Raw genomic sequence first — 27596 nt, 5'->3', positions numbered from 1 at the left:
GGGGACAGGTTGTTTGTTATTTTTGTGAAAACAATAGTATCTAGATAGTCTGTGTATTTCCTTCTTCATTCTGGGGGGAATTAGATGCGTAGATTGTAATGATACCGATTTCTCAATACAGCTTCCCTGTATATATGTGAGAAATACTGTGTTAGTAATTGTTAATCTGTCAAGATTCAGTACAGGGCTTGTGACTTACTGTCTATGTATAAAAATACTGTACCCTTCTCCAGTAATGTATAACTGGGTAAGTCTTAGTAGTATTTGGGTAGCATATGTGTTTTAAATGATTTGGACTTCTATTTGAGATTTAATTTCTGCATGTAGCAAGAGATGAATGTTTTTTGTTTTAATTTCAGGATCCCTCAAGAAGAATGTGACTATGACAGTCAAAGTCCTGGGAGTGGTGAAGGATGGAAGCACACCATACGTTAACAATCAAGTTCACAATCGGACGAGGTTACTCAGTTGTGCACAAGTATGCGCTTGCTGAAACAAAACTCTGATGTAGTCCATTTTCTTTAAATCTGTGTGCATGCTACTTTACATTGCAAATAAGAATGTACCTGTTAAACACATCTTGGGAAAGACTCTAGAGGGCAGTTTTATTTATAATGGCAGTGTAGGCAGTAATGCTGACAACACACCTACCTGTCCATCGTTTTTCTGTTTACTTCTGTGACTTGTGTCTATTGCCGGTTAAAAACCCCTCTTTCTTGTTAGAGTTGCTCTTTGTCAGTGAAGCAGTGGGTCCTGTTCAGTCACCTAAACAGGTTTAGCAGTACTGAAGAAAGGGATGTTGGAGCAGAAGATTTGATATGGGGTTCCAGAGGAGAGAAGAATTCTTCTCCCAACACCTTGCAGAATCTGCTTGACATCAGCTGGCAACTGTGTTTTGAAAAAGCCACATTTTTTGCCAGTGTGAGGAAATGTTTGGAGATTCTAATATAATTTTCACTGAAATTTTTAAGCTTAAAGACATTCAAAACAGCTTCTCCAGATGCAAATCCTTTAGGAAGGACATTGCTGAATTTTTTACGATAAGCATATATAGTAAAATAAGTGTTTTCTTTTTATATAGATAAATGCACATATCTGTGAAATTTGCAGAAATTAATTAATACTGCTCCATTAGATTTAATTACACAGCCAAGAGAGCAACGTACTTGTCTTTTCTCTTTCCTCCTGTTAACTTTTAAAAATTAGTTAGTACATTAGTTAGTTGCCCCCTCTCACCAGACTGAGTTAGTGACAGAGTTATTTGCTTCCATCCTGCTGCTGCAAGCAGTTGCTGTCACTAGCTCAAGTGAAAAGCTGGCACTGTTTATTGTTCAGCCACTGATCCACCTGACTGACTTTATCAGTTTCTTCTGCTCTCTCTGGTATCTTTCAAGAAAGTTTTGATAAGACTGACTGAGATTGGTGAGATATATAATAAATATCATCAATATTGGACCATTTAGGAACAAATTCTCCAACCTATACTAACAGTGCATATTCTGGAGTAATTTGAAGACTTCTACGTACTATTCTCTGTGTGTGTTCACAGAAATGCAGTGAAATCATTGTTGCTCACCTGGGCTACCTGAACTACACTCAGTACAACATATTTGTTAGCTTTGAAGATCTAAACAAGTTAACGTACACCATCCAGAATATTACTTTCACAGTAAGTATAAAGGTTTAGTCTCGTAAAAGAAGTCTCTTTAATGCTGTAGAAGTGTGCTTTAACTGTAACAAAAAATATCAGATTTTTGAGCATAAAAATGCATCATAATTATTTTTTGTCACTACTAATGTCAGAGATGTTATAGCATTTACTGTTGATAAGGGTCAAGACAAATTTTTAACTCTAAAAGGAAAAATAATTCTCTCAGAATTACTGCTGCTGTATTCTGTAATAGATACATTTAGTCTGAATGCTGGGAGATACTTTTTACAATAGGCAAGCTGGATTAGAACATCCAGTTTTCTGCATTTGCATATAGAGATGCTGCCTGTATGCAGGATGGTATTTTTTTCAGCCTCTCTGGGAGGCTGAAAAGCAAACTTGAACTAGAAACTAGAAGACCTGGCTCCTGTTTTACATCAAAATTGTCCAGACTTCATAAAAGGGAGGGCTAGAAAGGTTTAACTAACTCAAAGGAAAATGAAGAGATTTTTTGGGGGCGTATTGTGCTTATGAGGAAGAGAATTTTTTTTTTTTAGCTAACATAAGCAGGTTACTAAAATAATTCACTCAAATGATCTCCAGTGGAATAACTATCTCAGTTAATAGTGCTAAAGATTGCTTACAAAGCACTTATATCGTGTATTTTTTGATTCCAGAAAGAAATTGGGAGAAAAGGGAACTAAACCAAGTTTATAATACAGGCTGCTCTGGTTATTTACCTGTATATAGCATTCAGTGTGTCAGAGCAGGTAGCAGCCAAAAATCTTACAGTAAAGGAAAAATATTTTAATATACCAAATTAACTTTCTAAATATTAATATTTTTAATACTCCAGTGCATAAAGCATATAATTAAAAATAAGCTCTAAGGGGAAAAAAAACCTAGGCTCACAAACCCTTTATTTAGTTCCAGTGTTCAAACAGAACACTGTTTGTGTACATTTATAGTTGTACCATTTTTTATCTTGCTTTACAGGCTGCCTTTAAGCCAGACCTGTATGCAATCCCAAAAAAACTCCAACCCAAACCTTCCTGCAGCAACTGAAATTGTCACATTTATTTCATTATTACAATTGTTTATGGTGATCTCAGTTGAAATCAATGGATTGCCTTTTGTGTAATAGGTTTCTCTACATATAATTTTCGTTCTACATTTACAGTTTAAAAAGACAAGACAGAGGTTGACAGATTTAATACATTGAAAGGTAAAGCTTGTTGTTCAGATGAGCAGAGCATGCATGTGTTGTGCCAGGGAGCTTACATTTCAAAAATGGCTTCAGAAGCATGCCAGGTATGAGATAAATTGTCAACAGAGCAGAGTTTATGTAAACTGACATGTTATAATTAATATTTATGCCTTCTAATAATTAGAGTAGAAGAAGGAGGCTTTCCCCCTTAACCTATGTAAAGATTTCTGTATTTCTGGTAAGCTACTTATCCTTCCTTTACATGATTTTCTCTTTTTTAACTTCTGAGACAAGAGAGTAAGCTTTAACAAAATAGACTCCTTACAGGAAGTACCCCTGTACCTCTCTGACTTCTTTATAATCAATTTATGCATCTGACCTTGGTAGTGCAGAGCAACACACTGGATTTATTAATTTATTGGCATTTAAGCTTTTATTGAAAGTTGAGATCAATGAAGACTATCCTATTTGTCCTGAGAGTGCTTCAACATATGACAGCAGTATGTTAGAAGTGGCAGGATAAAAGAGAAGCAAGGCTATTAGGCCGCTTTTCTTATCTTTTTATCATATAGTCCTGTAATTACAAATTTGTCTTTATTTTTCCCATGGTGACATAGTGGAATTTGGTTTTTCCTTTGAATTTTGAAAGAACTTTTCAGTATCTGCAATAAAGTGCTAATTATTGATGTCATAGGTAGTTTGTCAAAATACTACTCATTGGGCTCTTCTGTTTTCTTGTAGTGGAAGACTTATAATCCAACCTTTTCACAAGTGGAAATATGGTTCCGATTTGTCTTTGTAGTTCTTACTTTTATGGTCACGGTAAGATTTTTTTTGCAGCTTTTCTGGAGTTTATTATGTAGGCAGCTGATAACACTGCTCTGTAATGCTGTGTTTAGGAATTTAACCCCAGGCAGCAAAGTTGATATGTCACTGAATGGGTGTAAAAATGTTTCTGAAATACTTATGTAGTTGCTGCTTTTATGTTTTTACAAGTGGTATTGAAGGGACATTAAGAAAATAAGATAAATGGGAAAACTTGTTTTTCTAAACTCTGGGTTTGGATTAAACAGAAAAAAAAATGCTTAGACAAAGGAAATTGTGATGAGATGCTAAAGAAAAGTATTATTTTGCAGTGTAGGTAGGCTCAGGAATAGGATGGCCAGAGTGTGGGTTGTTTGACCTTGATCTAACATTAAAGTTATCACTGCCTTGTATGTGAGGATGGGCCAGATGACCTTCAGAGGTCCCTTACAACCTAAATTATGCTATGATTTAGATGATGTCTCCTCTCTATCCTGTCTTGGCTCCTGGAAAAGAAGTGTTTGGAAAAAAAAAGCAAAATAAAATCTAAAATCCTGAATTTTCAGAGTAGAGACACCAAAGTACTGCATGCTTCCATAGCATTTTTCTTGCAGATGATGTTGCTCAGGTAATTTTGAATATAAAATTCAATCTGCTTTTTAAAAAAGTGAGTTCAAGTGCAAATTGTTGATAGTGTGTGACCAATAATGAGGCAACAGCTTTTTTTTCACACATTGTTGATTTTTCAGGTACTGGCTGGTTTACTTCTCAGTTTGCTTGAGAAATTAGGTAATTTGCATTGGGGTCAGTGAGCAAACCTGAAATAGAAACAAGGAGACCTCGCTCCCATTTACAGTGTTCTCTTTACATTGCAAATTGTGTAAAAAGTGGCAAAGGCCTCGTGAAGCAGCCTTTGCAGTGTGCTGTGCTCTCTCTTCGCTCTGGTTAAGCCATTGAAGGCTGTATTCCTTCCTTACAAGTTGTTGTTGTTGTTTTGTAGTGTCTGTTTGCACATTCCTTGCGGAAATTCTCCATGAGAGACTGGGGTATTGAACAGAAATGGATGTCCATCCTACTTCCTCTCTTGCTACTTTACAATGGTACTTATATCCTTGAATTTTTAGAAAGGCACCTTTTTAAAATAGAAGCAGGAAAAAAAAAAGAGAAGACAAAATAGAATTTCTCCTTGAACTTATGAGCAGTTGTTTATAAAGCTTCAGAAAACTAAATTTAAAAAAAACCCAACCCTTTCCAAGTGTAGCAAATTCAAGGGTATAATGAGTGGGTGGATTTTGTTCTTCTCAGTCACATGGATGTCAGCTATTTGTTTAAAGCTCTGATTGGAATAGGTGCATGCCATACTTTACCTTTCATTTTCTGTTTGTCTGCTGTCTTACTTCTTCATTTTTCAGATATTCACACTTTAGTTAAAAATGGAAGCTAATTTTAGTCCAGTAAAACACAGCAAATTCTAGCCCTTCCTAGCAGTACCAAAATAATATTTGCATCTTAGTCATTATATGATAATTTTTTAGGTTGTCACCATTAATAGTGGTTTAGTAGAAAGTCTCATAAAACCTGAAATTTTCTAGAAATTATGGCAACCATTCAAGATTATTTTTACAGCAGAGTGGATTGCTGCTGGAGGCACCATTTTCTCTGTTAATTTCTTTAAAATAAAGCAAGCTCTAGTTTCGTTTACTGGTGTAATTTGAAAAAAAAATCTAGGTTTTTTTTTTGTTCTGCTGAAGATAGATTCTGCCTTACTTTTCATACTGAAAGAGTTTTTTTTTCTCTTTTTTTGTTACAGATCCATTTTTCCCCCTTTCTTTTCTGGTGAACAGCTGGTTTCCTGGAATGCTGGATGATCTATTCCAGTCACTGTTTCTGTGTGCATTGTTGTTGTTTTGGCTTTGTGTCTACCATGGTATAAGAGTACAGGTAAGAGAGGCAACAGTATCTTCTACTTACTGAGGAGACAGAACTTGTTTTGTTTAGTTCTCTCAAAAGGTGACAAAAATGAAATTAAATTCTTACAAAACAGACTGTTATTTTATTGATAAAGTACAATGTAACATATGAAGCTTTGGACTGATTTATGGAGAAGTAGATTGAGTCAACCAAGCCTAAATTAAGTAGATGGAACAGTCATCAGAATTATGATGCCATTATGCTTCGTTCTTGCTTGAAGGTTTTTGATATTGTATGTGGTAGTTGACTGGTTTTTTAAACTACATTAAAATACTACATAAGAGAAATAGGAATTCTGGAGCCTATGCCTGTATTTGCATTATCAGTGAAATATATTGGACCTTATTAACAGGATGCTCCAACTCTACTTTATCTCATTAACACAAATGATGATACAATATAATGTCTTCTCTAGTCACTTGTGCAGGATAAAAATACAAAAGATGAGTCTCTTAATCCAGTTCATGTTGAGTGAAACAAAGATGATAGTTATTTTATTCTGTCAATAATTAATGAAATCTCAAGGATGGGTTCACACTTTCACCACACTATTGTTTTCTTAACAGGGGGAAAGGAAGTGCTTAACTTTCTATCTGCCCAAATTCTTTATTGTTGGACTGTTGTGGCTGGCCTCTGTTACATTGGGAATATGGCAAACGTAAGTAATTTAAAATGTATTGCACATGTATGAGCTGAGAGTGTTCAAGAGTGAGAAGACTGGGTGTACCTGTGGCACTGATAAGAAACAATAAACACCTGAGTCTGAACGCAGACTATCATCTCGAGTGCCTTCAATCCTGACCCTGACAGAGGTAGAAAAAGCAAGGAGAGAACCCACACCTAGTGGTACCTATTTCTTAATGCTCAGATTGTGATACAGGAATGGAGTTCAAATTCTTACATCTTTCTGTTCTGCAAATTGTGACTGATTTGAAAACAGTTCTCCATGGACAACCTAGTAGTAAATGCTTTCATAAATCTGAGTGTGATCTAGAAATCACTACTTTGTAAGTATGTTATGGCTCCCTACAAGAATCACTCTAGTGCTAATGGCTCAATTAGCATTTAGTAGCTGAAGCAACCGTTTCTCTGTAGCTAATTATGACATAGTTTGACCAGACTTTCTTGAGTATTAAACCTGCACAACTGGTACTGACATGGCTTAGTCAAGCTATGCTGTCTTTACTCAGAATTCTTCTTTTGCTTGGTTTAGTGGCTCTCCATTTTTTCCAATTTGTTGTGTTAACATGAAGGTGTCACTCTTCCCCACGCAGAAAACTTCATCCATTTTAGTACATTTGTAGTTTCTATACTGTTTTAGTCTCAAGTATTTGCCTCTTATTTTATCTCAGAAGGAAGATACCTTCTGACCTTCTCCTTGCCCTTGTGCATTATTGAAAGCAGTGCAGTTGCAGGAAATGCTTGTGCTATTACTAAAATTGCTATGAGGGAAGGCCTCATGCCACAATTTTCTAAGGATGAAATGTAGACACTGAAACGTGAAGACTTGTAGGAATCCTGAAGGCTTGTACGAATTTACATGATACACATTTTCTAAAAAACAATTGGGATCATAAAAATTATGATCCCAATTTATATCCTCCATATTTGTTTAAATTTAGTTTGCTATATATGGTAAATTGTCATGACTCCATTGGAATTAATGGCATTGCACCAACTTACACAGCGAAACCCTTTTGTTATAAACTCTACATAGTAACCTTAAACCTTATCTTTATGAGAGGGTTTCTTGGTCAACATGTCTTTTTAACTTTGTCTGGAACTGTGCATTTTTAATACCACTTTTTCATTTTGAATCTATTATAGTGTGAATGAAGTACATGACCCTACATATCAATACAGAGTTGACACAGGTAATTTCCAGGTAAGTCAGAAATTACCTCTTGCTGTCCAATTGTCAGGTACAGTTAGGCAATATAAGGAGATATGGGGCCTATTCTTTTATAAAAATGTTTAACACGATTTAGAAAACAGAAAATGCTGGTCAGACAGTCTTATTCTGACTAGAGTACTTTTGTTTTGCTTTAGATCATGCATAGACCATATTGATATCTGTCCCATTGAGAAAAGTAAATTGTCTTCCAAATCTGGAGACTAAGCACCACGAGTTTGTTGGGATTGAAAGAAAAAAAATTTTAGTCTGTTATTCAGTTTTGTATATCTTAACTCCTGCCAAGGTCCCCTACCCTAGTAAATCTCAGACTTTCTTGTTGTAAAGGAAGACTTGATGTACATGGGTCCTTGTGTTGTTCTTGTGAGCTGTGTTTTTAGAAAATTACTGAGATTCAGCCAACTCTGAATTCAATTAACAAAATCCTGGTTTCTATTAAGCATCCTTTCTTTACATTCCCCAGAAACCTCCCTGAACATATCACCATCCTTGTTTCATGAGCCTACTTTCCCTGCATAAGTGGACCATTCTGTGTTGTACTTTTGGGAACTAATTATTTCTGTTGACAGAAGACGGAATAGATGAAATCTTATTAAATAATAAAACCTAACTTCCCATTCCTTATAGGGAATGAAAATCTTCTTCCTTGTGGTGGCAACCACATACATTCTTTACCTTTTGTTCCTGATAGTGAGGGCATGCTCAGAACTTCGAAACATGCCTTATGTTGGTAAGCAATACTTCTTTTGATTCTTCCCAAACAAGCTTGCTTCTCCTAGATGTAGGTGTACGTTCACTGATAAAAACTTTTCTCAATCTTTTTCAGATCTCAGGTTAAAATTCTTGACTGCATTAACCTTTGTGGTGCTTGTCATTAGGTAAGGCTTTTCAAAGTACATTTGTTAGTACTCTAACTTTTCTGACCTTTTTTTCAGGACTTTGAATACATTTTACTGTAATAAATTAGTCAATTAAACTGAAGAATGCCTTTTAATATTATTGTGATGGCAAACATTTCTTAATTTTTTAACTCTTCTTGAGGTTTTTTGAGCTAACTTTATATTATTTTGATTACCATGCCAGTGCTGGATTTAGAAGTTCATTTGGCAGAGCTCTTCTGGAGCTTTGTAGGCTTCACTTAGTCAAAGAAGAAGTTTAGTGTTAATTTCTTATATTACTGTTAATATCTGTTTTCCCTACACCAAGCTGTTATTTCAAATAGCTGTTGACTATTGGATTGTCTGTAGTGGATGAAATCTGAGGATTTCTGCTTTTCTCAGCTGAGTGCTAACTTTTAATCACAAAAGAATCATTCTTAATTTAGAACTAGCAAAGCAAATGTATCTTAAAAATAAATGGTCAGCATGTTAACGTAATTATTCTCTCATATACTCTTCTATCAACCTACTATTTCAATTTTGCAGCCTAAGGACACAGTACACCTATATGCTTTATTTTTTTCCCCACAGCATTGTTATACTCTACCTACGCTTTGGAGCACAGGTTCTACAGGACAACTTTGTTGCTGAGCTGTCAACTCATTATCAGAACTATATCCTTGTGTTGTGATACTGCTCAAGTTAATCTGTTTTCATAAAGAATGTGCTTTAAAATGATGTGCCTAAGACTGAGACCTTTGACTTCTAGGTGGACTCTTGAAGTTGAGTCTGTTTTGTTTGATATTTCCTGTCAGCATTTTGCAATGGCTCTTCATAAAAGTTATGATCTAGACAGTCTCAGTCTAGTGTGTCCACATCACATGCATCACAACTGCTTGTGATACTCCCCAAGTGGAGCAAAGTCTTAGGTATGTATGCTTTATGCATATCTAACTAATTTTAATGACATGTTATGGCAAATTTGGCTGTATTTGCTGCCTCAGTTGTTTGCTCTGTTGTCATGGGGCTTACCAGTTGTCATGGGGCATACTAAAATATGAGAAATTAATAATTTTGATGTCAGTGAAAATGCATTTGTGTATTGATCCAAGTCTACATGTGATACAGGTCACAACAGAGAATTTGAGTGGCTTGGGAGAGACTATTTCTGATGTTTGTTGCCAGCAGGATTCTGACTTGTATTCTTGCCCTGAACCATGAGATCCTTGCTCTGTGTCACTGCAGCTGCCCTGGTTGCTGATTGGCTTAGTTATGAGTTGGGAGGTAGGAGAAAACAATATATAAAACCTTTAGTATTCACCTAAAACAGTGGCAAGAAACCATCTTCAGAGTTCTATCCATATGTAGTCCTTTCTCCTTCCTTCTTCCTCACTGTGCCAAGGAAGAACTTTTTTAAAAATAAACCAAGCCAAACCCTTCTGAACATCCGACTTACTCTGCTTTCTTTCAGCATTCAAGGCAGAACTATTTGACTGACCACACACTCCACTGCTCAAGAGCAGACTGTACCTCAGCAGATGTTACTTGTGTTAAAGCTTTGTTTTCAGTGGGAGCTTTACCTTGAAATAGGTTGAATGCATTAGTTGTCATTGAATTTAAAACATGCAGTTTTGTTTAGCCACTCATGCTCATAAACTTGAGTAAGGTAAACATTCTTTCCATTGAAACAGCCTCTGTGTGGGTTGGGTCTTGTTTCCAAAGTTAATATGTATGGAACTATATTGAGCAATGTCCTTAACACTTACTACCAGCAGAATTCTTATCATTTTATGGGTTATTGAACTTTTATCTCTACACATTAGCCTTCGTGTATTCCCCCTCAAAGAATGCACTGTATGGTAAGTGTGAGCCATTGTCTGGAAAACGTGGATGACAAGAACTGCAATATTAGCAGATGCTGTGCAATGTCTTTGTATTCTGGTTGTCTCATTACTGTTCCAGTTTGCTTTGAGTTAACATGAGCAGAAGCTGCACTCACTGCCTGAGAAAATTAGTATTGGAAATTTGAAGGAATGCATAAAATGTAATCAGCTGATTAGCCGGGCTTGAATTCTTGTGCACTTAGATCAAGTTTACAGTCAGTATGATGTTTGCATGTAATGCACCAACCTTTGAAGTGACTCAGACAGCCCTTAAGGAAAAAAATCACTTCATTTGTATTTCATTCCAACAAAAGTTAATACATCAGCATGCTGGCAAACTGGACTGTGAGATCCAAATGCTGTTGGAAAAGTAGGAGTGAAACTGATCTCTAATATGGGAGAAATTTTGGAGAACTTGCTATGGGGAGGCTTGCACAGGGCCCTTGTTAGGGGAGACAAAGGACTGAATCAGTGGCAATTCTGGTTTTGCATTGTGATGTAAAGGATACAGTTTGACTTACATGATGATTATAAAGCATTTCCCTCACTAAAAGATAAAGATCATTAAAATAAATATTTTTTACTGAGTATATTCTCTGCTTTAAGAATTCTGTTCAAGGTACAGAACCATAGAAGAGCCCAGTTTGGAAGAGACCTGGCAAGATGATGTGGCCCAACCTTTCATGGGAAAGGAGGCCTAGATGAGATTATCTAGCAATGTGTCCAATTGTATCTTGTATGCTGAGAGCGTGCAGGGGGAAGGCACTAAATAGTGGAGCTCATCCTTTCTCTAATTTAGAGTTGAGATGGACAAAACTATTCCAGAAAGATGGTATTTTTCCATTCAGAATGGACAAAGAACTGGCTGGATGCAGATAAAGTTGGAAGCCTTCTGCTGGGTTGCAGAAATATTTGTTTGTAGACAGCAGAAGGTAAAATGCTGCCAGGAAAAAGTTGCTATGGCAAATTGCTAGATTCAATTTTACTTGCATATAACTATGAACTGCAGCTAAGCAGCACAGATTATGCAAGAAAAGAAGCCCTTAAAACAAGCTAGAGGGAAGTGTCATAAATAGCAACTGGAAAGTATGTGTTTCTTTTCATCTCACCATAAAGGTACAAGTCCTTCCTTCATCTCTTTCAAGGATAGAGAATAACTGGATAGTCACTGACTTGCAGTCAAGAGATTCCAACTTTGGTCTACTATATTTTTAGCCTAGAAATAATCAAGAAGTCTGTGCTTTTTAAATACATATGAAATTTTAATTAAGAATAATCAATTTATGTGCTGGTTGAAATACGACACGGGAAATTGCACAGGAGAGGAAATGAACTTAGACAACATGGAGAATATTTATCTAAAAATGAGATAATGATGTTGTCTCCTTAACTCTTAAGAACACTATAATTATGTGGCTGAAGGGTAGTGAATTTAAAGGAGAGATTTCCTGTTTGGATATAGTTTTGTTGAACTGTGGTTGTGACTGCCTTGGAAGTTGTGTCTGTTGCTACAGTGTTGAGTTAGCACTACAGTCACATTTATTCAACACACTAAATTAACCCTTATTTGTGTTTTCCAGAATCACAGTTGAAAGACAATCCTGCTTTTTCTATGCTGAATGATTCAGATGATGATGTGATTTATGGGTAAGAAAGATTAAAAAATACCTATGGATAGTTACTTCTGGTGTGTTATTTTTGTAATATTCTTTTACATATTAATTAAGTGAAGGGTTTGTTAGTGAAAGTCTTCTGTCTGAAGAATCGAAGTATAGCCTTTTCTGAAACAGAAATACAATGAGAATGCATGTTTTTTTCTTTTTTTTTTGGTTTCTAAAAGGGATTGCCATGGCACTGATACAAACAGGTAAGAAAGTATTATGATGCTGGTAGCTCATGGAGTGAAGGCAGTAAGAGCTGTGAAGGGAAAGGGCTTCCTTTTTACACTGGGAAGGACTGCAGAAGTCAGATGGAATTAGCAAAGAGTCAGCTCATATGTAAATGCTTCAGGGAAAGAGAGTGGCGCTTTTTAAGTCTCCAGCACTTACTGAATGAAGAATAATCAAGTCTAGCAAAACTTCCTTGACTTGGATGATTTTATGTAGTATGAGAATTACAGTAGCTCTTGAGACCCATCCCAATCAGGTGTCTCTGTGCGGGACACTGAAATACACCTGTGATGTTTTCACCTCTTACCAAAGACACTGAAGTGGCTGGAACAGTGAGGATGGGACCAACACTGAAGTAACCTGAACAAGTTCATGCTGGGATAGCTTGCCTTTGGTTAGTTAGATGAGTAGTGGTAGTGCCAGCTTGCTTCTTGCAAATCCATGTGAAAAATGGCTTTCACTGGAATAACTTCTATTATGCATCATCCTCTGGAGAAAAATCATGTGTTGTTGATAGCTCCCACAAGGAAGAAAAACAGATACCCAAGTAACAATTTGATGCCTCAATGTAGTTTAGAACTTTGCTCTTTATTTTCAACTTCCTATCTGAACACCATGTTCAGAAGTTACAATACGTGTCTGTTTCACAGGAGTGACTATGAAGAGATGCCTCTTCAGAATGGCCAAGCTATTAGAGCCAAGTATAAAGAAGAGTCGGACAGTGATTGATTGACTGGTTTCAATGCAGACAGACTTGTGCATCTGGAGTTCAGCCAGTTCTGAAGTTTTCTAGATGGACAACTTCTTTGGGTTCCTACAGTCTGCTGTCATCTGAACACCAACTCCCAGGAAGGACATACTGCTCCTGTTTCTGTTTACAAGGATAAAACTGAGAAAACAAATTATGGAAATGGTTGTGGTGAAAACTGAAGAAACCAAAATTTTTACATGTCTTATAAAATGCCTAATAGCTGGATGTCAGTGGACTAAAATTTCCGTTTAAAATACTCACAGATTGTGTACTGAGTTTCACATTGCTTCCTTGCTGCTCTGTTTTGGTTTTTTCTTCATTTTTTTCTCTTTAGGATGATGTATAACATACTGCCATTCATCTGTTGCATTTTGCATTAGCTGTTTTGTATACTGTCCACCGTGGTATGAAGTGCCTCATTTCCCTTTGAATTTTCTACTTTAGCCTTTTGAGCTGGAGGCAGAGAATTAAGTGTTTTGGTCGTTGTTTTTGGTTTTTTTTGTTGTTGTTTTTTTTTTAATCAGTGCAAGAAGACACAAGCTTTCTATTCTTCCTTCAAATAAGTGATATAGACTTAAGGCCATTTTTAAAATACATTTCAGTAAGTTTATCGGATTTATAAGGGCAAGATACGGGCAAATAGGCAAGTTTTAGTGAGCCAGAATAATCTCAGTGGTGCAAAATTATAATACATGTTTCATGACATGCTTTACTGACACAGCAGAAGTGTCTGTGTTTTTTTTTTAGACAGCCCTTTCAAATGGAAATGTTTCAACAACAAATCTCAGAAGGAAGCCAGTACTGGCTTTTTACTGGTTTTGTATGCTGGAGGAGATTGTTACTTGCAGAGAATAAAGTATGAAGGTTTTCTAAGGAATTAGTTTCAAATTTCCAAACATTTCATTTTTAGAGTTTTTTTTCCTACATCAATTTTTCCTTAAGTTGTATTAATAGATAGTTACTCTACATGCTAGGAACAGTTGTGGTTGCTCATGTATTGAATGTGCCTGAGAGTCAGCTTGTGAGCATGTTCTGTGTACAGTTCAGCTTCTTTGTCATACCAGTCACCACCTGTATGATGGGAACTTTCACTAGCACATTTTGTGATTATCTGTATTCCAGTCTGTGCTGGAACAAAGTTATATGGGAATTAAGTATTCCTTGTACAATGCTGCTGTTTCTCTCTTTAGAAGTTGATTTTCTCCTACACCATTGTTTGGTTCTTTATTTAAGATGTTGGTTTGTAACTACTTTTGTTTTCAGATACTTGACCTTTCCAAAAGTATCTCCTTTTTTCATGTACTTATAACAGAGATTTACTCTTGTAAAATTTCTCTGCCCTGCTGCTTTAGAAGATTCCCAAGAGTACTGTTAATCTACTACAATACAGTGCTGGATTGCACTAGGGAATTGTGCTCATCATTAAAGTAGTTTAAGCAGAATAGTGCAATGAAGTCCTGCTAGACTTGCTGAATCATATTGGGGAAAAAGGAGATTTGTTGTGCTGTAATGCAACAACAGCTCTAGACCGTGCCCATTGCAATGACCTTCTGGTGGCTGTTCAAGATCATGAAGGGGAGGGTGCATAAGGCAATTCACTTAGAGAGGACCAAAGGAACTAATTTGTGTGGTTGCGCCCTTGCTGTCATAGAATAGTTCAAATTAAATCAGTGCTCTGCTAAAGATGTGTCATGAGACATTGTGTGCCTGTGAAAGAGAGGGAAAATGTTCTAAAATTACGTAGAGCTGTGAAATATTTGGAGAGTATCTGAAATTAAAACCTTTTTGTGCCAGGGATCATTTCATTGTTAGAAGCCAAAGCACTGTTGTATGGCTAAAGCAAGGAAATTGCTGGGGAGGAAGAGGTTTTTAACTTCTTAATCGATATTACTTTAGAAGAACATATAGGAAAACACTAAAGAAATAATTCAAATCAGTGGTGGTTTTCTTTCCAGAAAACTGTAGTAAAATGTACCTTCAGCACTTCTTTTTAGACTATTTTGAAAGGGTATGGGAGATTCTCTGTATCCTAAAATTGTAGAGTCCATTCTTATTTTTACTATTTCTGAGATAACTCTCCCTATTTGAATGTGCAGAATCAGACTTGGCAACCAATCCTTTCAAGTTCCATTGGAATAACAGTGGGAACAGGAGAAATAGGTTTTCAAAAACTGATATTTACACAATTCTTACATACTCAGATATTTTTCCTATGATATTGTTTAATTATCTCCTAAATTGTTTTGAAAGGTAAAATTTGACCAGTGTGCAAAGTACATCAGTGTTTCTTATCACAGTCTGAAGTGGTTGTTACAGTTAACTCTCAAATAGTGTCTTGGAATTTCATTAACTAAAAACCATATTCTTAATCTAATTTGGAGATTATTTTTTCTAAGCTGTTTTCAACCCATTTCTCTTGCTGGTTTGTTTGAATAAACTTCACTACATCACTACATTCGAAGTGGAAATAGAAAAGCTAAGAATGGAAAATGTGTACTTAAAGTTAGTATCTCACTATGAACATAGTGAGAGAATAATTTCTGTGGTTATTTTTAGAGATTATATTTAAGCAATGTTTGCCATGCAAAATAGCTTTCTATTTTGGAAGTGCTACTTTGTTATGGTAGCTTGGTTGAATCGCTGTTGCATCAAATTCAATACACAGTAAGATGGCAAAAGCAATGAAGCAGATGAGGAACTAGTTTTGCTAGCAAGACTCCTCTTATTTCCTTGATTGGAGAGCAGAGACAGTATTTGAAGAATATTCCAATATGGGTTGTAAACAGCTTGGGAGTAGGTGGCATAAATTCATCTCTGAATAAAGTATTGAAATCTAAGGGTCAAACAGAAGATAAGCTAGCCTGGCTTTCCTTTTATTACTGCTGAAGTAGTTATTTCCATCACCACTGCAACTGTACAAAACAAGAAATGTACACAAGAAGGCCCCACAGCACACAGTGATCCTGTCTCTAAAGGAGACATCCATTAATAACTGCAAGACTTCCACATACACAGTGATTAAAAGGGACTTCTAAGAAATCAATAATTGAGTGCAAGCCAGTCATAGCAACTACTTTCTGTAGTATTTGCTTTACAAATACAGTCGGTGTTGAAATTGGTGGAAAGTTTCCTAGGACTGGCAAAGAGGCAGCTTAACACCAGTGAGAAACATCTTGTGCATTGGATCTGTGGTACCAATATTGGGGAGAACAGTTCCAGCTAGGAAAGACTTCGATCTGTAGTCTTTCTCTGAGCCAAATGACAACATTTCATCCATAATCACCTAATTTCCCCAGCCATTTCCTTTTGCTTATGCCAGTAATAACTTCTGCATTACTGTAAAACTTTTTTTAGGAGTTTGTAAATATGTAAAATTAAAATATGGAAAAATTGTGTACCAAAATGGTATAAAAATGTGTAAGATAAATGCTCTGTTTAATGAGAAGCTGTAATTAAATGCTGCTTTGAGAAAGTGTGCATGAGGACATGTTAAATATTCTGTGTATCTGTAAGCTGTGCTAATAATAGCAAATTATCTGTTTATGTTGTAAAACTTCATGCTAATGTGAAATATGAAGGAAAACTGAGTATTTTACTTCAAGGAAGTTTCTTGGAAGACTTTATGTGCATAGTCATTGTTAAATATGTTCATAATAAAGTTTTATATCTTTATATTGTATCCTAGGTTTATTTTCCTTCTACTGAATTTTAGTTTCCTTCTCATAAACTGTTTTGACTTACACATACTTTCAGTTTACATGCATTTTTAATACATAATTAAGCTTGGTTAATTGCATAAGGATGGGCTCCAAGAAGCTGTGTCATCGCAGATACTTTGTGTTGTTTATTGGGGGGGTTTTTATTACCTTGCCCAGACTTGAAGGTGGAAGGACAGGTTGCTAAGCTTTTTAAACATGCCAGCCAGGTTACATAAGGGACCTAACATTTTCAAATGGCTTCATGGTGGCCTTGCAAAGTCTGCTGTGGCCATGCTGGCAGTGAGAATTCTCCTGGTGAATGTTAATGCCAGTAATAAAAAAGAGGTTTAGAGATGGTGAAGGTGCTGATGTCATTCATGAACTTCTTGCAACTCTATCTTCTAAAAGTCTGCTCATAGCTGGTAGACTGCAAAAGTGATAAGCACATCACTTGCTGTTTGGGGTGATGCCATTGTTTATATCAACTTGCGAGGAGACTGAAATCTCCCTGTGCTGAATGAAATGGCCACAAACTTCCCTGCACAAATGGATGTGCAGCTTACTCCTGGCTGTAGTATCAGATAGGGTGGTGTTCTTTTAGCAGCAGCAGTTAATCCTGGAGCCATTTCCTTAGGTCTTAGTTAACACAGGCCAGACTCATCTGTGGCAGGGACAGTAAATGGCTTCCCCCTCCCTCCTCCTCCTCCTCTGTAGACTGGCACTGCCGTGCCCCCCTTCTGTAGCTGTAATCATATGAAGAGCCATGGCAATAAGCAAGAGACAGCAGAGACTGTATAATTACCTTGAATGCTCCATTCAGAGTTTGGGTTTATTTTCTTTAAGGCCAGTTAATTACCTAGAGCCAGGACTCTGACAGGTCATCACCCAAATGCTTTACTTCGGCTGGAAAAAGTGCTTAAAACTAAGGTGCTTGAAGGTAATGAAAATTTAAAAATCAGTTACTGTAGAACACCGAAACAGTAATTGCTATGCAATTTTAAAGAAAAGCATTGTTTGAAACATGGGAGTGGGAAACCAATACCTAAAAATCCACAGTCTCTAAAACCCGTTCTGTAGTCCTCGAACTTAGATTGGAAGTACTGGTTATTGCCCACATTTAAAACCGCCTATACAACTGTATCTACGCTGTTTCTGCAGCGCAACTCCGGTTTTAATGCAACAGTGGATTCTCCTCCCATGCAGCCTTTACACTGACAAGCATCTCAAACATTTGTTGGGGGTTTTTTTGCAGCTCAGCTTATGCATGAACCAACAAACACCAAAAGATCAAGGGATTTGCTATTATTAACATGAACAAAGGACAAGGAATGTCTGAATGGCTTGACCAAGAAGCAAATATAGACTCAAAGTGCACAAAACTCTTCTTTTAAATGTAAATAAATAGTTCAGTCGGTACTACACTGCCAGCATCATTCTGGCATGATGGAAAGGAAAAAAAGTAGCTAAGCATCCAGATGAAAAACTTCCTTAGCTACTCAAGAGAGCAAAGATTCATTCTTTTCATGACAAGTTTCTCTCTGACCCTGATGACTGTTTTAGGCACGTTACTCAATCTGATTTTAATATTTTCTTTTTACAGGTGTTGTACCTTTTCTGACTGAGGACTGAACCCATACTAAAGCTCTCTTACAGCAAGGGATGTAAGGGATGCTCCTCAGGCTGAGGTATATACACACTCTGTATAGCCTGTAACACTCACTAGGACATATGTGAAAAGATTGAAGTGGTATGTCATGAAGGAGGTGCATTTACAGAGCTGTCAGCAGAAATACAGAAGCCTTACAGCCCTATTAGAAGTCTCAAATGTACCAAGCCCAAAGCTGCTGATACATACACCTGTTTTGCTCTTCTGACAGCAGATATGGATTGGGAAGAAGAGGGTCAAAGCCTTGCCTAGCACAGGGCTTTCCATAGTCTGACTACACTGAGCAGAGTTAGCACAGAGGACATAACACTATGGCAAACAAATCCTCCCCTGCCATTTGGGGGAATCCTCTCCAGATTGTGGAATCATACTGTTGTATTAGCAATCATCTCTCTGTTAAAGACCTCTAGCTGAGAGCCAGATTCTGAACACATTAGACAGGGCTTCCTACTAAGAAGCAAATCACATATTGCTCAGACTCCAGCCCAGGGATGCTCTCCCACATGGGTCTGTAACGCTCTCAGCTTCATTAGCAGTGAGCTACTGCTTGCAGAAGCAGCACAGCTGTTTGCAGAGGTTTTTTGAAATTCATATTATGCTCCCATTTCTTTAATTAGCTGACAAAACATTACCCAAGCCTATGCTGAAAACTTATTTACTTGTTATTCTTCTGCAACTTTACTCTAGAAAGCAGGAGACTTACTCACATGTTATTGAGTCACATCACCTCAAGGCAGTTTTCTCCCCTTTCAGAAAGAATCATTTTTCATCAGCTACCAGAACTCATCACCCTCACTATCAGCAAAATTAACATGGACTGTAGCAAGTAAGTTCAAGACCTACTTAACACATGTAACTGACTGCTGAAGTGAATGATTACCCAGGTATAGCTTGCTGAGCACTTCCAGAATGTGAAAAATTTCTTACCTGTCTTTGGTTCAGTGAAGGTAGTTACTGTTCCATGCTCTAAATACCATACAAAAGATTAAACAGGTCCCAAAAATGCAGCCAAGTTACTTTTTGATAAACATAATCTAATTTTCTTGCAACTTTGGCAAAATTATGTAAATGCTTTGCATTGTGGTACCTCAACTATCTTGAAGAGAATTGAAAAAACTGAAACCTTTCCCCCCAGTAACAAAAGATTTCAAGTTTAAATGAATCACACCAATGGTTATGAATTTCAATAATTTAATGCTAACCAAAAGTACAAAGTATGAAAGTCAGTGTCTCACTTATATTGGTCTAAGAAAAGAAATCTAGAGAAAGTGTTTACACTGCAGCAGATTTCAGTATTAGCACCTTGAAGAGAAGTTTTTAAGTGATAAAAAAGTATAGAAAACACTGGTATGGTACTACGTACAAACATAAAACAGGTAACAGCATGTTTTCAAATTTCTGCCTTTGAAGAAAAGTTACTAAAAAAATGCATTAAAAACAAGTTGTTCAGGTATTCACAGTTTGAGTGGAGATGGAATCAAGTGCTGGAATAGAAAAGAGAAGAATGAACAAGGCAATTATATTGCAAGTCCAAAGGCACTGACAATACAGTACATGGTCTTATTCTCCCATCTCACAGTGCAGGTTCCTGCAAATACAAAAATAAGGGTTTCAGAAACAGAAGGAAGTGATTACATGCATGCCCCTATATGCATTTTTATACTTATTTCCTTTAAGAATTTTAAGAATGAAGCTTTCACAACAGCCAAGCATTTAATAAACAGCCCGGTTAGCATCACAGCCAAATGGAAAAAATACCTAACAGTATGCTATTACTCCAAAACTACAAACTTGGGAAGGGGGAAAAATATGCTGCCTAGTCTTAAAGAGACTGGCATTAAGCTGCTAGTTGGAAAATCCAAGAGTTGTTTTCCTTACCATCACTGGAGTTGTCCCAGAAGCAAGAGCTTGCTGTATGTAGCCCAGCGCCATTCTTTTGCATAATCACACAGGTCACTGTTAGTCAGTAGAGAAGCTTTGATTAATTTCTCACTAACATTAATTAACATTTAGCTCCATTTTTGCTCATCTTAGCACACACATACACATACATAAGCAAACATGCACGCTTGTGAGCAGTTTCCAGACAAGGTTCTTCCTTCCCCATTCCCTGCCTACTGGTGCACCTGACTATCTCTGAGCTTTCAGAGAAAAGGCAAAGCTGAGCTCACCGATGTACTTGAAGGGCTTCCCCAGCTTTGTGAGCTGGCTCAGGGTTTGTTCCACCACGCTTGTTGTCCACTGGTTCACTTTGCTGTGCTGGTAGGCATTGCCACCGATAGCACCCTCTATGGCCTGCAGGGGACAAACAGGTGAAGGAGCTGCGCTGCTGTCAACTGCAAGGCACCCATTAACCCTTTCCAACATGGACCCCATACCCACAGAAACATCCTAAATACTGTTGGTCCACACTGGCTGTTGGAAGTGTTTTCAATTATTAAAAACATGCAGGTCAGAGTCTGAGCCAGGCACAGAAGAAATCGTCATAGATCCCATGGTCTATTCATTTTGTGATATTTAAGATTATTTGTAAAGTCCTACAGACATAATTATGAAAAGGGCCCTGCATTTGAACAGTCTTGAAGAGAATTTTAAAAGGCACAGTTGTACAATAGCTCATTCACACATATTCTTCTATGGAAATAAATTCCAGTTTTTTGAGGAGAATCATTTTTGGGAAACAAACCCCTGGACTAAAACAGAAGACCCATGTAGTTGCTGGTTACTAACAGAGCATAAGCCTCCAGCCAAATAATCCGTTTTACTTATGAGGATACTTTCCCTTTAAGATATAAATAAAAGCATATGAAATCTACATGTTTTTCATTGGCACATTTTTTCATCACAGAAATTATTTTAAAAATAACCACAAAATTTAATTCAGAAGAGACAGGAGCATGTATTAAAGTATGTGTATGCAATTTACAGAGTTGGACCAGAACAGTTATTTTGCAACAACAAAAAGACTGCACTAGTCTACAAGAGGAATTCCAAATCCTGCTAGAAATTTTCCAGACAGAAAATTCATGTTTCTTAGCAGCAAAAATAGTTCAATCATTGCAAACAAACAAGAATTCACTTTGGAGAAAAGCATCTCAAAAGAACACAGTAACATGCATATGCAGACAGTCTACAAAAAACTCCTGTATTTTACTAAAACACAAAATCTATTTCTACGGTGTTTAACAAAAAACATCCCCCTAGAAATTCTAATAGGGATGCACTGCAACAAGAGAGGAGTGTATGAAATTATTTGGATTTGCAATATATATCACAGCTAAAGCTTGGTATCATTTCTGCTGAAGTCCATACACTGGTTAAATCAACAGTTACCTGTACTTTGACAGCAACCTGCCTAGAAATCTATTACATATCAGTTATCACATTTTATTGAATGCCTTTTAGTACACAGCATACAAATCTCCACACCAACAAAGTGAAAATGTTTAAATTACCTCTTTAATAATGCTGCTGACTTCATCAACAAGAAAGGAAGCCTACAAAAGAAATAGAAGAATTTTAAATAATGAGTGGACACATTCTTCTGCTTATGATATTCAAGCTCTGTTAAGAACATGCACTAGAAATTTAATTTATCCTTGTCAGATTTCTGGCAAGTCAAAAGATACCGAGTCTGCCTTTATTTGCATATATATGTACTCTAGCTCCTTCAGCCGAGTCAAGTTAACCTTCTTAGAAAAGTAATGAAAAGTATGAACTAATATTGGCTGGCCTTTTGAGTCAAGAAAGCTTTCAAATTTTAATTTGGAAGCATTTTAAATTAACATGTATGGCACTTGTGTACACATATATTCCCCTTTCCCAACAAGTACTAATGTCTGCACATCACAGTGGGCTCATGGAGATAACCTCAGCTGGCAGTTAAATGGAACCCACACCACCAGGGCACCAATGTGAACAAAATATCAGTTCAGAGCTGAAGGAAAAACTGTCTTGACAGTCTCAGCCTAGGATAAGAAAGTTGGCCCTTGGAAAACGAAGGGGAAATGTAGCTCACTGGACCTTCAGCCTTCAGGGAGCAGAGGTTAAGCACGTGGAATCAGAGAGTGAAAGCCCCAACATTTTACTGATCTTAAAACTACCACCCATTTACATGTATGGTTAGTAGTTTATGTTTTATTCCCTCTGCTCCTGCTGCCTCACATGTCAGGGGGTTAGAACAAGCTGCCCTCTCTGCTGGGGCAGCCACTCACAGGGCCAGGGAGCGTTGACAGGGGACCCCGCGCTGCAGCAGCGGCTCACACCCCCACCCTGTCACTGCTGGTGTCTCACAGCCCCACCTCACAAACCAGGACAAAAGAAGAGCACATAAAGGCAAACTGATCGATTTCAAAAGACCGAGTAAGAATGTAAATATGAACCTAACCAGGTGTCAGCTGTTGACTGGATTTTCACTGGGAGGTCAGTCAGCTTGTCCAGCTGATAGAAATGAACAACAGTGTAATTCAGGTGTGCAGGCAGGATGCAGTTACACCAGTCTAGCCAGCTTCAATGACATGTGACATTCAGAAAAATGAGAGAAGTTGATCATTCTCCATGACAGAAGAAACAGCACATCCTGGGAGACAAGTTGGGCAGTTCCTTTTCAGTACCGATCTAGAGGTACATTTCAACATTTTTTAAAGCTTTTATGTGCTGTGGCAAATTGCTTTTTATTTTCATCTTCTTGACTTGCATTTAATTTTAACAAGTCTCATTTATTTTCATGGTACTGCATTTTACAAGTGCTGATATTTTAAGGTGCACCAGTGTATTTAACCAAGTAAGAGCTACAATTGTCAAAAAACACTCTCTCCCACAAAGCTTAAGAATATGGCAGACATGCTATGCAGGCAGACATGAAGACTGCTGTCAAGAAAGATGATAAACCACATACAGTTTTCTTCTTTACAAAATCTGCTCAGAAATGCCTGAGTGAGTACAACATGGTTCACACCAAAGTAAAATGACTTAAATCCAACCCAAGTTCTCAAAGGTATTTTGAAATCTAATTTGTACTGAAACAATATAGAGATTTGAGAATTCACTTCTAGGGCTGATGTTACTTTTCAACCGTCTTCCTTTCTTGTAATGACAAAAATGAACATAAATTTCTGATATCCAAATTTGGGATATATGTGCTATAACTGAACTGTGAAATAACACAACACTACCTGTTTCATCATTATATCATATTTTAGGAAGTTGACATAAGGACTTTTTTGGATTAAAAAATAAAGGCGGAAACAATCGGTTACAGTTTCCCTGCCGTACCTCTCTGGCACAAAGCAAGCAGACAATGTTTCCAACACCTTGTTTAAAAGGGGTGCTCCCAGGCAACACATGCAAACTGCAGAGCAGCACTATACCCTTTAGTAATTCTGAAAACGTTTTTGAAAACAGCTGTAAGAATTATGTTCAAGTATGTTAATTATATATTTAAAAGAACTCCAAACAGTCTGTGACTGTAACACAGGCCAGGCCCTTCCATGACTTCCCTGAGGCTTTTTGAACAGGAACAAGCCTGACACACCTTCGCCCCTCTCGCTGCTTCGCTATTGTGTCACATCGCGGCTGTTTAATAGTGTCACAGCTCAAGTGACACTGTCCCTCTGCAAAAGCAGCACTGGCTGCTTCCTCCGCCTTTGCGGGGGGACATCAGGGGTCATTTAGCACGATAATAAATTGAGACCCTTGATTTATCCCACTCTGTATCTTGTGAATAGGGTGTGACGCCCCATCAGGGCGCCGGTAACACGCAGACTCCTCTTTCCGCACAGGAACAGCTTGCTCGAGTTTTGCCCTGGCCCAAACAGCACCGGCCACCCTCCCGCCACGGCACTCGGCTCCCCCGGCGGGGTCAGCCCAAGGCCACGACACCCCTCACGCCTTTTCCCCGAGGGACCTGCAGCGGCAGGGGCAGAAGCCAGAGTCGAGGAGCCCAGTGAACACCCGAACAAGGGGCGGGCTCCCGGGGGCGGCAGAACAAAGGCTGGGCCCGTCTGCCGCCGGTGCCAGGGACACGCGGCTCCACCCTGGAGGAAGGTGACAGGGATGGCGGCGGGGGACGCCGAGGGGTGGGATCCGGGGCGGACGTACACCGCCTGAGACCCTCCACTGGCCCTGAAAGGAGACGCTAGGCGGGAAGCTCTGCTCCGCCTGTCCCCCATCCCGTTACCTCCTCTCCCGTCTGGAACTCGTCCATCTTCCCGGCGCAGCCCCTCACGCCGCCACCGACCCCCGGCACCGCCCCCGCGCCGCTGCGCCCCTCGCCGGCCGCCGCCCGCACTGCGCCTGCGCGCCAGCGCCCGCCGGGGCTGCGCCCGGCCCAGCGCCCTCCAAGATGGCGCCGTTGCCACAGCGACAGCGGCCGGGAGTCAGGCGGGAGATGGCGCTCGGCGGGGCGGCTGTGGTGTTGTCACACGTCCCAGAGGCTGTGGCTGAGAGAGGCAGGGGGGTCGCTTGTCACGGCTGTGCTTTTCGTACCGATAGCTTGGCATTCGTGTTCAGCCATCCAAGAGGTCCTTCCCTGGGAGGTCCTCCTCTGCTCCCCAAGGAGGGAAGGAAGATCTGCTTCTTGTTTCTGGAAATAGCTTGAAAAGAAGGCCTAGGTCACAAACTGAAAAAAAAAATTAAAAAGTAGAAAAACTCCGCCTGTCTTTTCCTTATTCCCCCCCCCCCAGGCGGAGGGGCGGAGGGGAGTGACGGGGCAGCTTTGGTGGGCATCTGACATCCAGACAGGGTCAGCCCACCACCACGGAAGACTATCTGAATTCTTAAGAGTTCTAAGCAGATCACATGATTTTTAGCAGACATAGCAAGAACCAGGAAAATGAAATTAGAAGTCACACTTGTTACAGTTCCTGGATGTTGTGGGTGTGCAGTGTTTACAGGTTGTCCAAATCACTGATGCTACCAGCCCCTGAGAGCTGCTCCAGGCAGTGGCAGATGCTGTTCAGGCTCAGAGGGGCCTGGATGAACTGCAGAAAGAACCTGGATGGAGGAAGAAATAAGTTACTGGGGACAAGTGCAAAGGGCTATATGGAGGCAGGAATAACCAGCTCCACAAGTGCAGGACCAGCTCACTCAGTAGCTGTTCCATAGACACGTGGAGTAGGGAGATGTTTAGGTACAATTTATCTCAATTTCTCTATGGTGCTGTTAAACAAAAAAAAAAAGGAAAAAAAAGTTAAAAGGACATAGAGCCTGGAGGCAGTATTCCTATTGCCTTCTCTGCAGCAAGACTGTGCAAGGGAATACTGTGTCCAGTTTTGGGTGTTGTATTTCAAGAAGGTTGAGGGAGTTACAGCTCTGGGGCCTGAGTGTGCTGACTGGGCAGTTTTGTCTCCAGTCCTGTGTCAGGCTCTGCCTCCTGTTTTTCCTGAAAAAGGGGAGCCTGACCAGCCACCTCACTTTGGAGCTCTGTGCAGGCAGCACCATCTCCGCTCGCTTTGGAGGGATACAGTGGGACTGTGGCTGGGTGCTGAGCACATCCTCAGCCCCATTCCAAGTCTTGTGCTTGCTGCATCCAAAAAACAGAGACAAAAAGGTCAGGACTATGGTAAGAGTGAACAAGTGGTGCTTGTTTGAACAAAAGCATTAACGGCTGTATATTTGGTTATATTCTTAGCATGTATAAAGTACTGCAGCAGTTTCCCACATCCAGGGAGGAGAGGGAAGATAAAATGAGTTAAGTATGTGGCAAGTAAGGCTTTGTTTAAATATTAGGGGGAAGCTAGTAGTAGGGCTAATGTTCTGCCGCCCGGATTTGGGATACAATTCATCTGTCACTGTGGGTAGTTAGAAGCCTCAGGTTACTTTTGGCAATTAAAGTTTTGCCTAAAATTAAGACCCAAATTATCCAACTATGGTGCATATGTGCATAGCTCTATACCCCCACTAACAACTGCTTTCTCTTCCATGATGCAGTTGAAGAAGGTGATTAAACTTGACATACACAGGTGGAAATATTTGAACCTATTTAGCTTGATGAGGTTATAAAAATGCAGGCTCTTAAACTTTACCAATGTGAGTAGAATTGCTGTGCTTTGTTTCATTTAACTAGAAATCATGAGTCTTAAAACACCTGAAACAGTTAAGATGGGCTTCTGTGTTGTATGCACAGTTTGGTAGAGCCAGGAACAAGAGAGGAGCTTGAGCTGTAAGAATAACCTCTTTTTTTTCCTCCAGACTTAGAAATAATTAGGATGTAATTTTGAGCTTCATTGCCCATACTTAATTCTGTGATAGACTTGACTTAAGATGTCCAATCTGAATGTTTTAACTTTCAACTGTTACCTGAGATCAGATTTCCAGTTATGAAGTAAAATAACTTTCTTCTTCTTGCAGATGCATAAAAACTGAATTCTCTTGAATTTTTATCTATACTAATTGCTTTATCTTATAGACCTAAGTAGAAAACTGTTTTGTTTCCAGGAAAGAGCTGTTTATGATACAAACCAAGCTTTCTGTGCAAGTCCTGGAGACACTGAGGTTAGAAGCGTTTTCACATTTATGGTGTCAGAAAACGAAATATAACTCAAAGCTACTTCTCTTCCTGTGTGTGGCTTGAGCACTGAGCATATTTTGGTGTATCAGTCAGCTCTTGTAGTCTCTTGTGCTGAATCTCCTTTTAATGTTAGAAAAACAAACATCTTTGCTTTTTGCTGCTAACAAAACCAGAGACCTGGCAAAAGCTGTTGTAACACTGGAGCTCTTTGTTGAGCGCATTTGCTTTCAGCTGTTTTGGGGTGCTCCTCTGAACATCCGTCAGTGGTGTCGGTGCCCAAAGGAAGGAAAGGGGGTGGAGAACAACCCCCAGTTTTCTTTAAGGAGCGATAATTAAATAGTAAGACTGCTTCTCATCTTTCATAAGTAGTTTACTTCCTGGTGTCTCTGATGGCTTCTGAAGAGGTAAGGACATAATTTTACTCTATTCTGTATGACATAGCACAGGGGGATGCATTTTTATTTACTGACATGATTTTTTTCAAATTGGAAAAGGTTTAATGGAAAAACCACACCTGCAACTTAATTGTTTGTGTTTGGTTTAGTTATTTGGTTTTATTTTTACTCTGAATTCTGGGATGGATGTTATTAATATCACAGACTTAATTTTGGTTAAAACATTATCAAAGAACTTAATAATTTTCACATGCATGTGTAGGGATGTGAAAGCTAAACTGTTGCAGCCAGGTAGTACAAAATAACACTTGTAAATTTCTTAACTAAGAATTAATTTATATGATTGGTCTCAGCAGAAGAGAAAATAGCCACAAATTGCAGT

At 38.6% G+C, this 27596-nt stretch overlaps 3 protein-coding genes across 6 annotated transcripts in view; 2 read left to right on the top strand and 1 right to left on the bottom strand.

Moving 5' to 3' along the window:
• Window positions 1–16618, top strand: part of TMEM181 (transmembrane protein 181) — a 34034-nt gene extending 17416 nt beyond the window's left edge. For all 4 annotated transcript variants that reach the window (XM_053973394.1, XM_053973391.1, XM_053973392.1 and 1 more), the window contains exons 5-17: window positions 360–478; window positions 1550–1669; window positions 3600–3680; window positions 4663–4762; window positions 5473–5603; window positions 6200–6291; window positions 7461–7518; window positions 8173–8275; window positions 8372–8423; window positions 9015–9097; window positions 10193–10282; window positions 11887–11953; window positions 12846–16618. In XM_053973394.1, coding sequence (XP_053829369.1) covers window positions 360–478; window positions 1550–1669; window positions 3600–3680; window positions 4663–4762; window positions 5473–5603; window positions 6200–6291; window positions 7461–7518; window positions 8173–8275; window positions 8372–8423; window positions 9015–9097; window positions 10193–10282; window positions 11887–11953; window positions 12846–12924 — 1175 coding nt within the window. In that variant the 3' untranslated portion in view covers window positions 12925–16618. The remainder of the gene's footprint in view (window positions 1–359; window positions 479–1549; window positions 1670–3599; window positions 3681–4662; window positions 4763–5472; window positions 5604–6199; window positions 6292–7460; window positions 7519–8172; window positions 8276–8371; window positions 8424–9014; window positions 9098–10192; window positions 10283–11886; window positions 11954–12845) is intronic.
• A 2866-nt stretch (window positions 16619–19484) lies between these two features.
• DYNLT1 (dynein light chain Tctex-type 1) lies at window positions 19485–24595 on the bottom strand. Its single transcript, XM_053973389.1, has 5 exons — window positions 24489–24595; window positions 21766–21807; window positions 20482–20605; window positions 20189–20266; window positions 19485–19898 (listed from the first exon to the last, which is right to left on the bottom strand). Exons 1-5 carry the CDS (start codon window positions 24513–24515, stop codon window positions 19828–19830), a joined length of 342 nt encoding a protein of 113 aa, XP_053829364.1. The 5' UTR covers window positions 24516–24595; the 3' UTR covers window positions 19485–19827.
• Window positions 24596–27164: 2569 nt separating this feature from the next.
• Window positions 27165–27596, top strand: part of SYTL3 (synaptotagmin like 3) — a 33695-nt gene continuing 33263 nt past the window's right edge. The window contains exon 1 of the mRNA XM_053973160.1: window positions 27165–27223. The gene's annotated coding sequence lies outside the window, so the exon portion shown is untranslated. The remainder of the gene's footprint in view (window positions 27224–27596) is intronic.

The sequence above is a fragment of the Vidua macroura genome, chromosome 3 (assembly GCF_024509145.1).
Source record: "Vidua macroura isolate BioBank_ID:100142 chromosome 3, ASM2450914v1, whole genome shotgun sequence".
NCBI classification, from domain to species: Eukaryota; Metazoa; Chordata; class Aves; order Passeriformes; family Viduidae; genus Vidua; species Vidua macroura.
The sequence above is the reverse complement of the archived record's forward strand: the minus strand, read 5'-3'. Positions and strand labels throughout refer to the sequence as shown.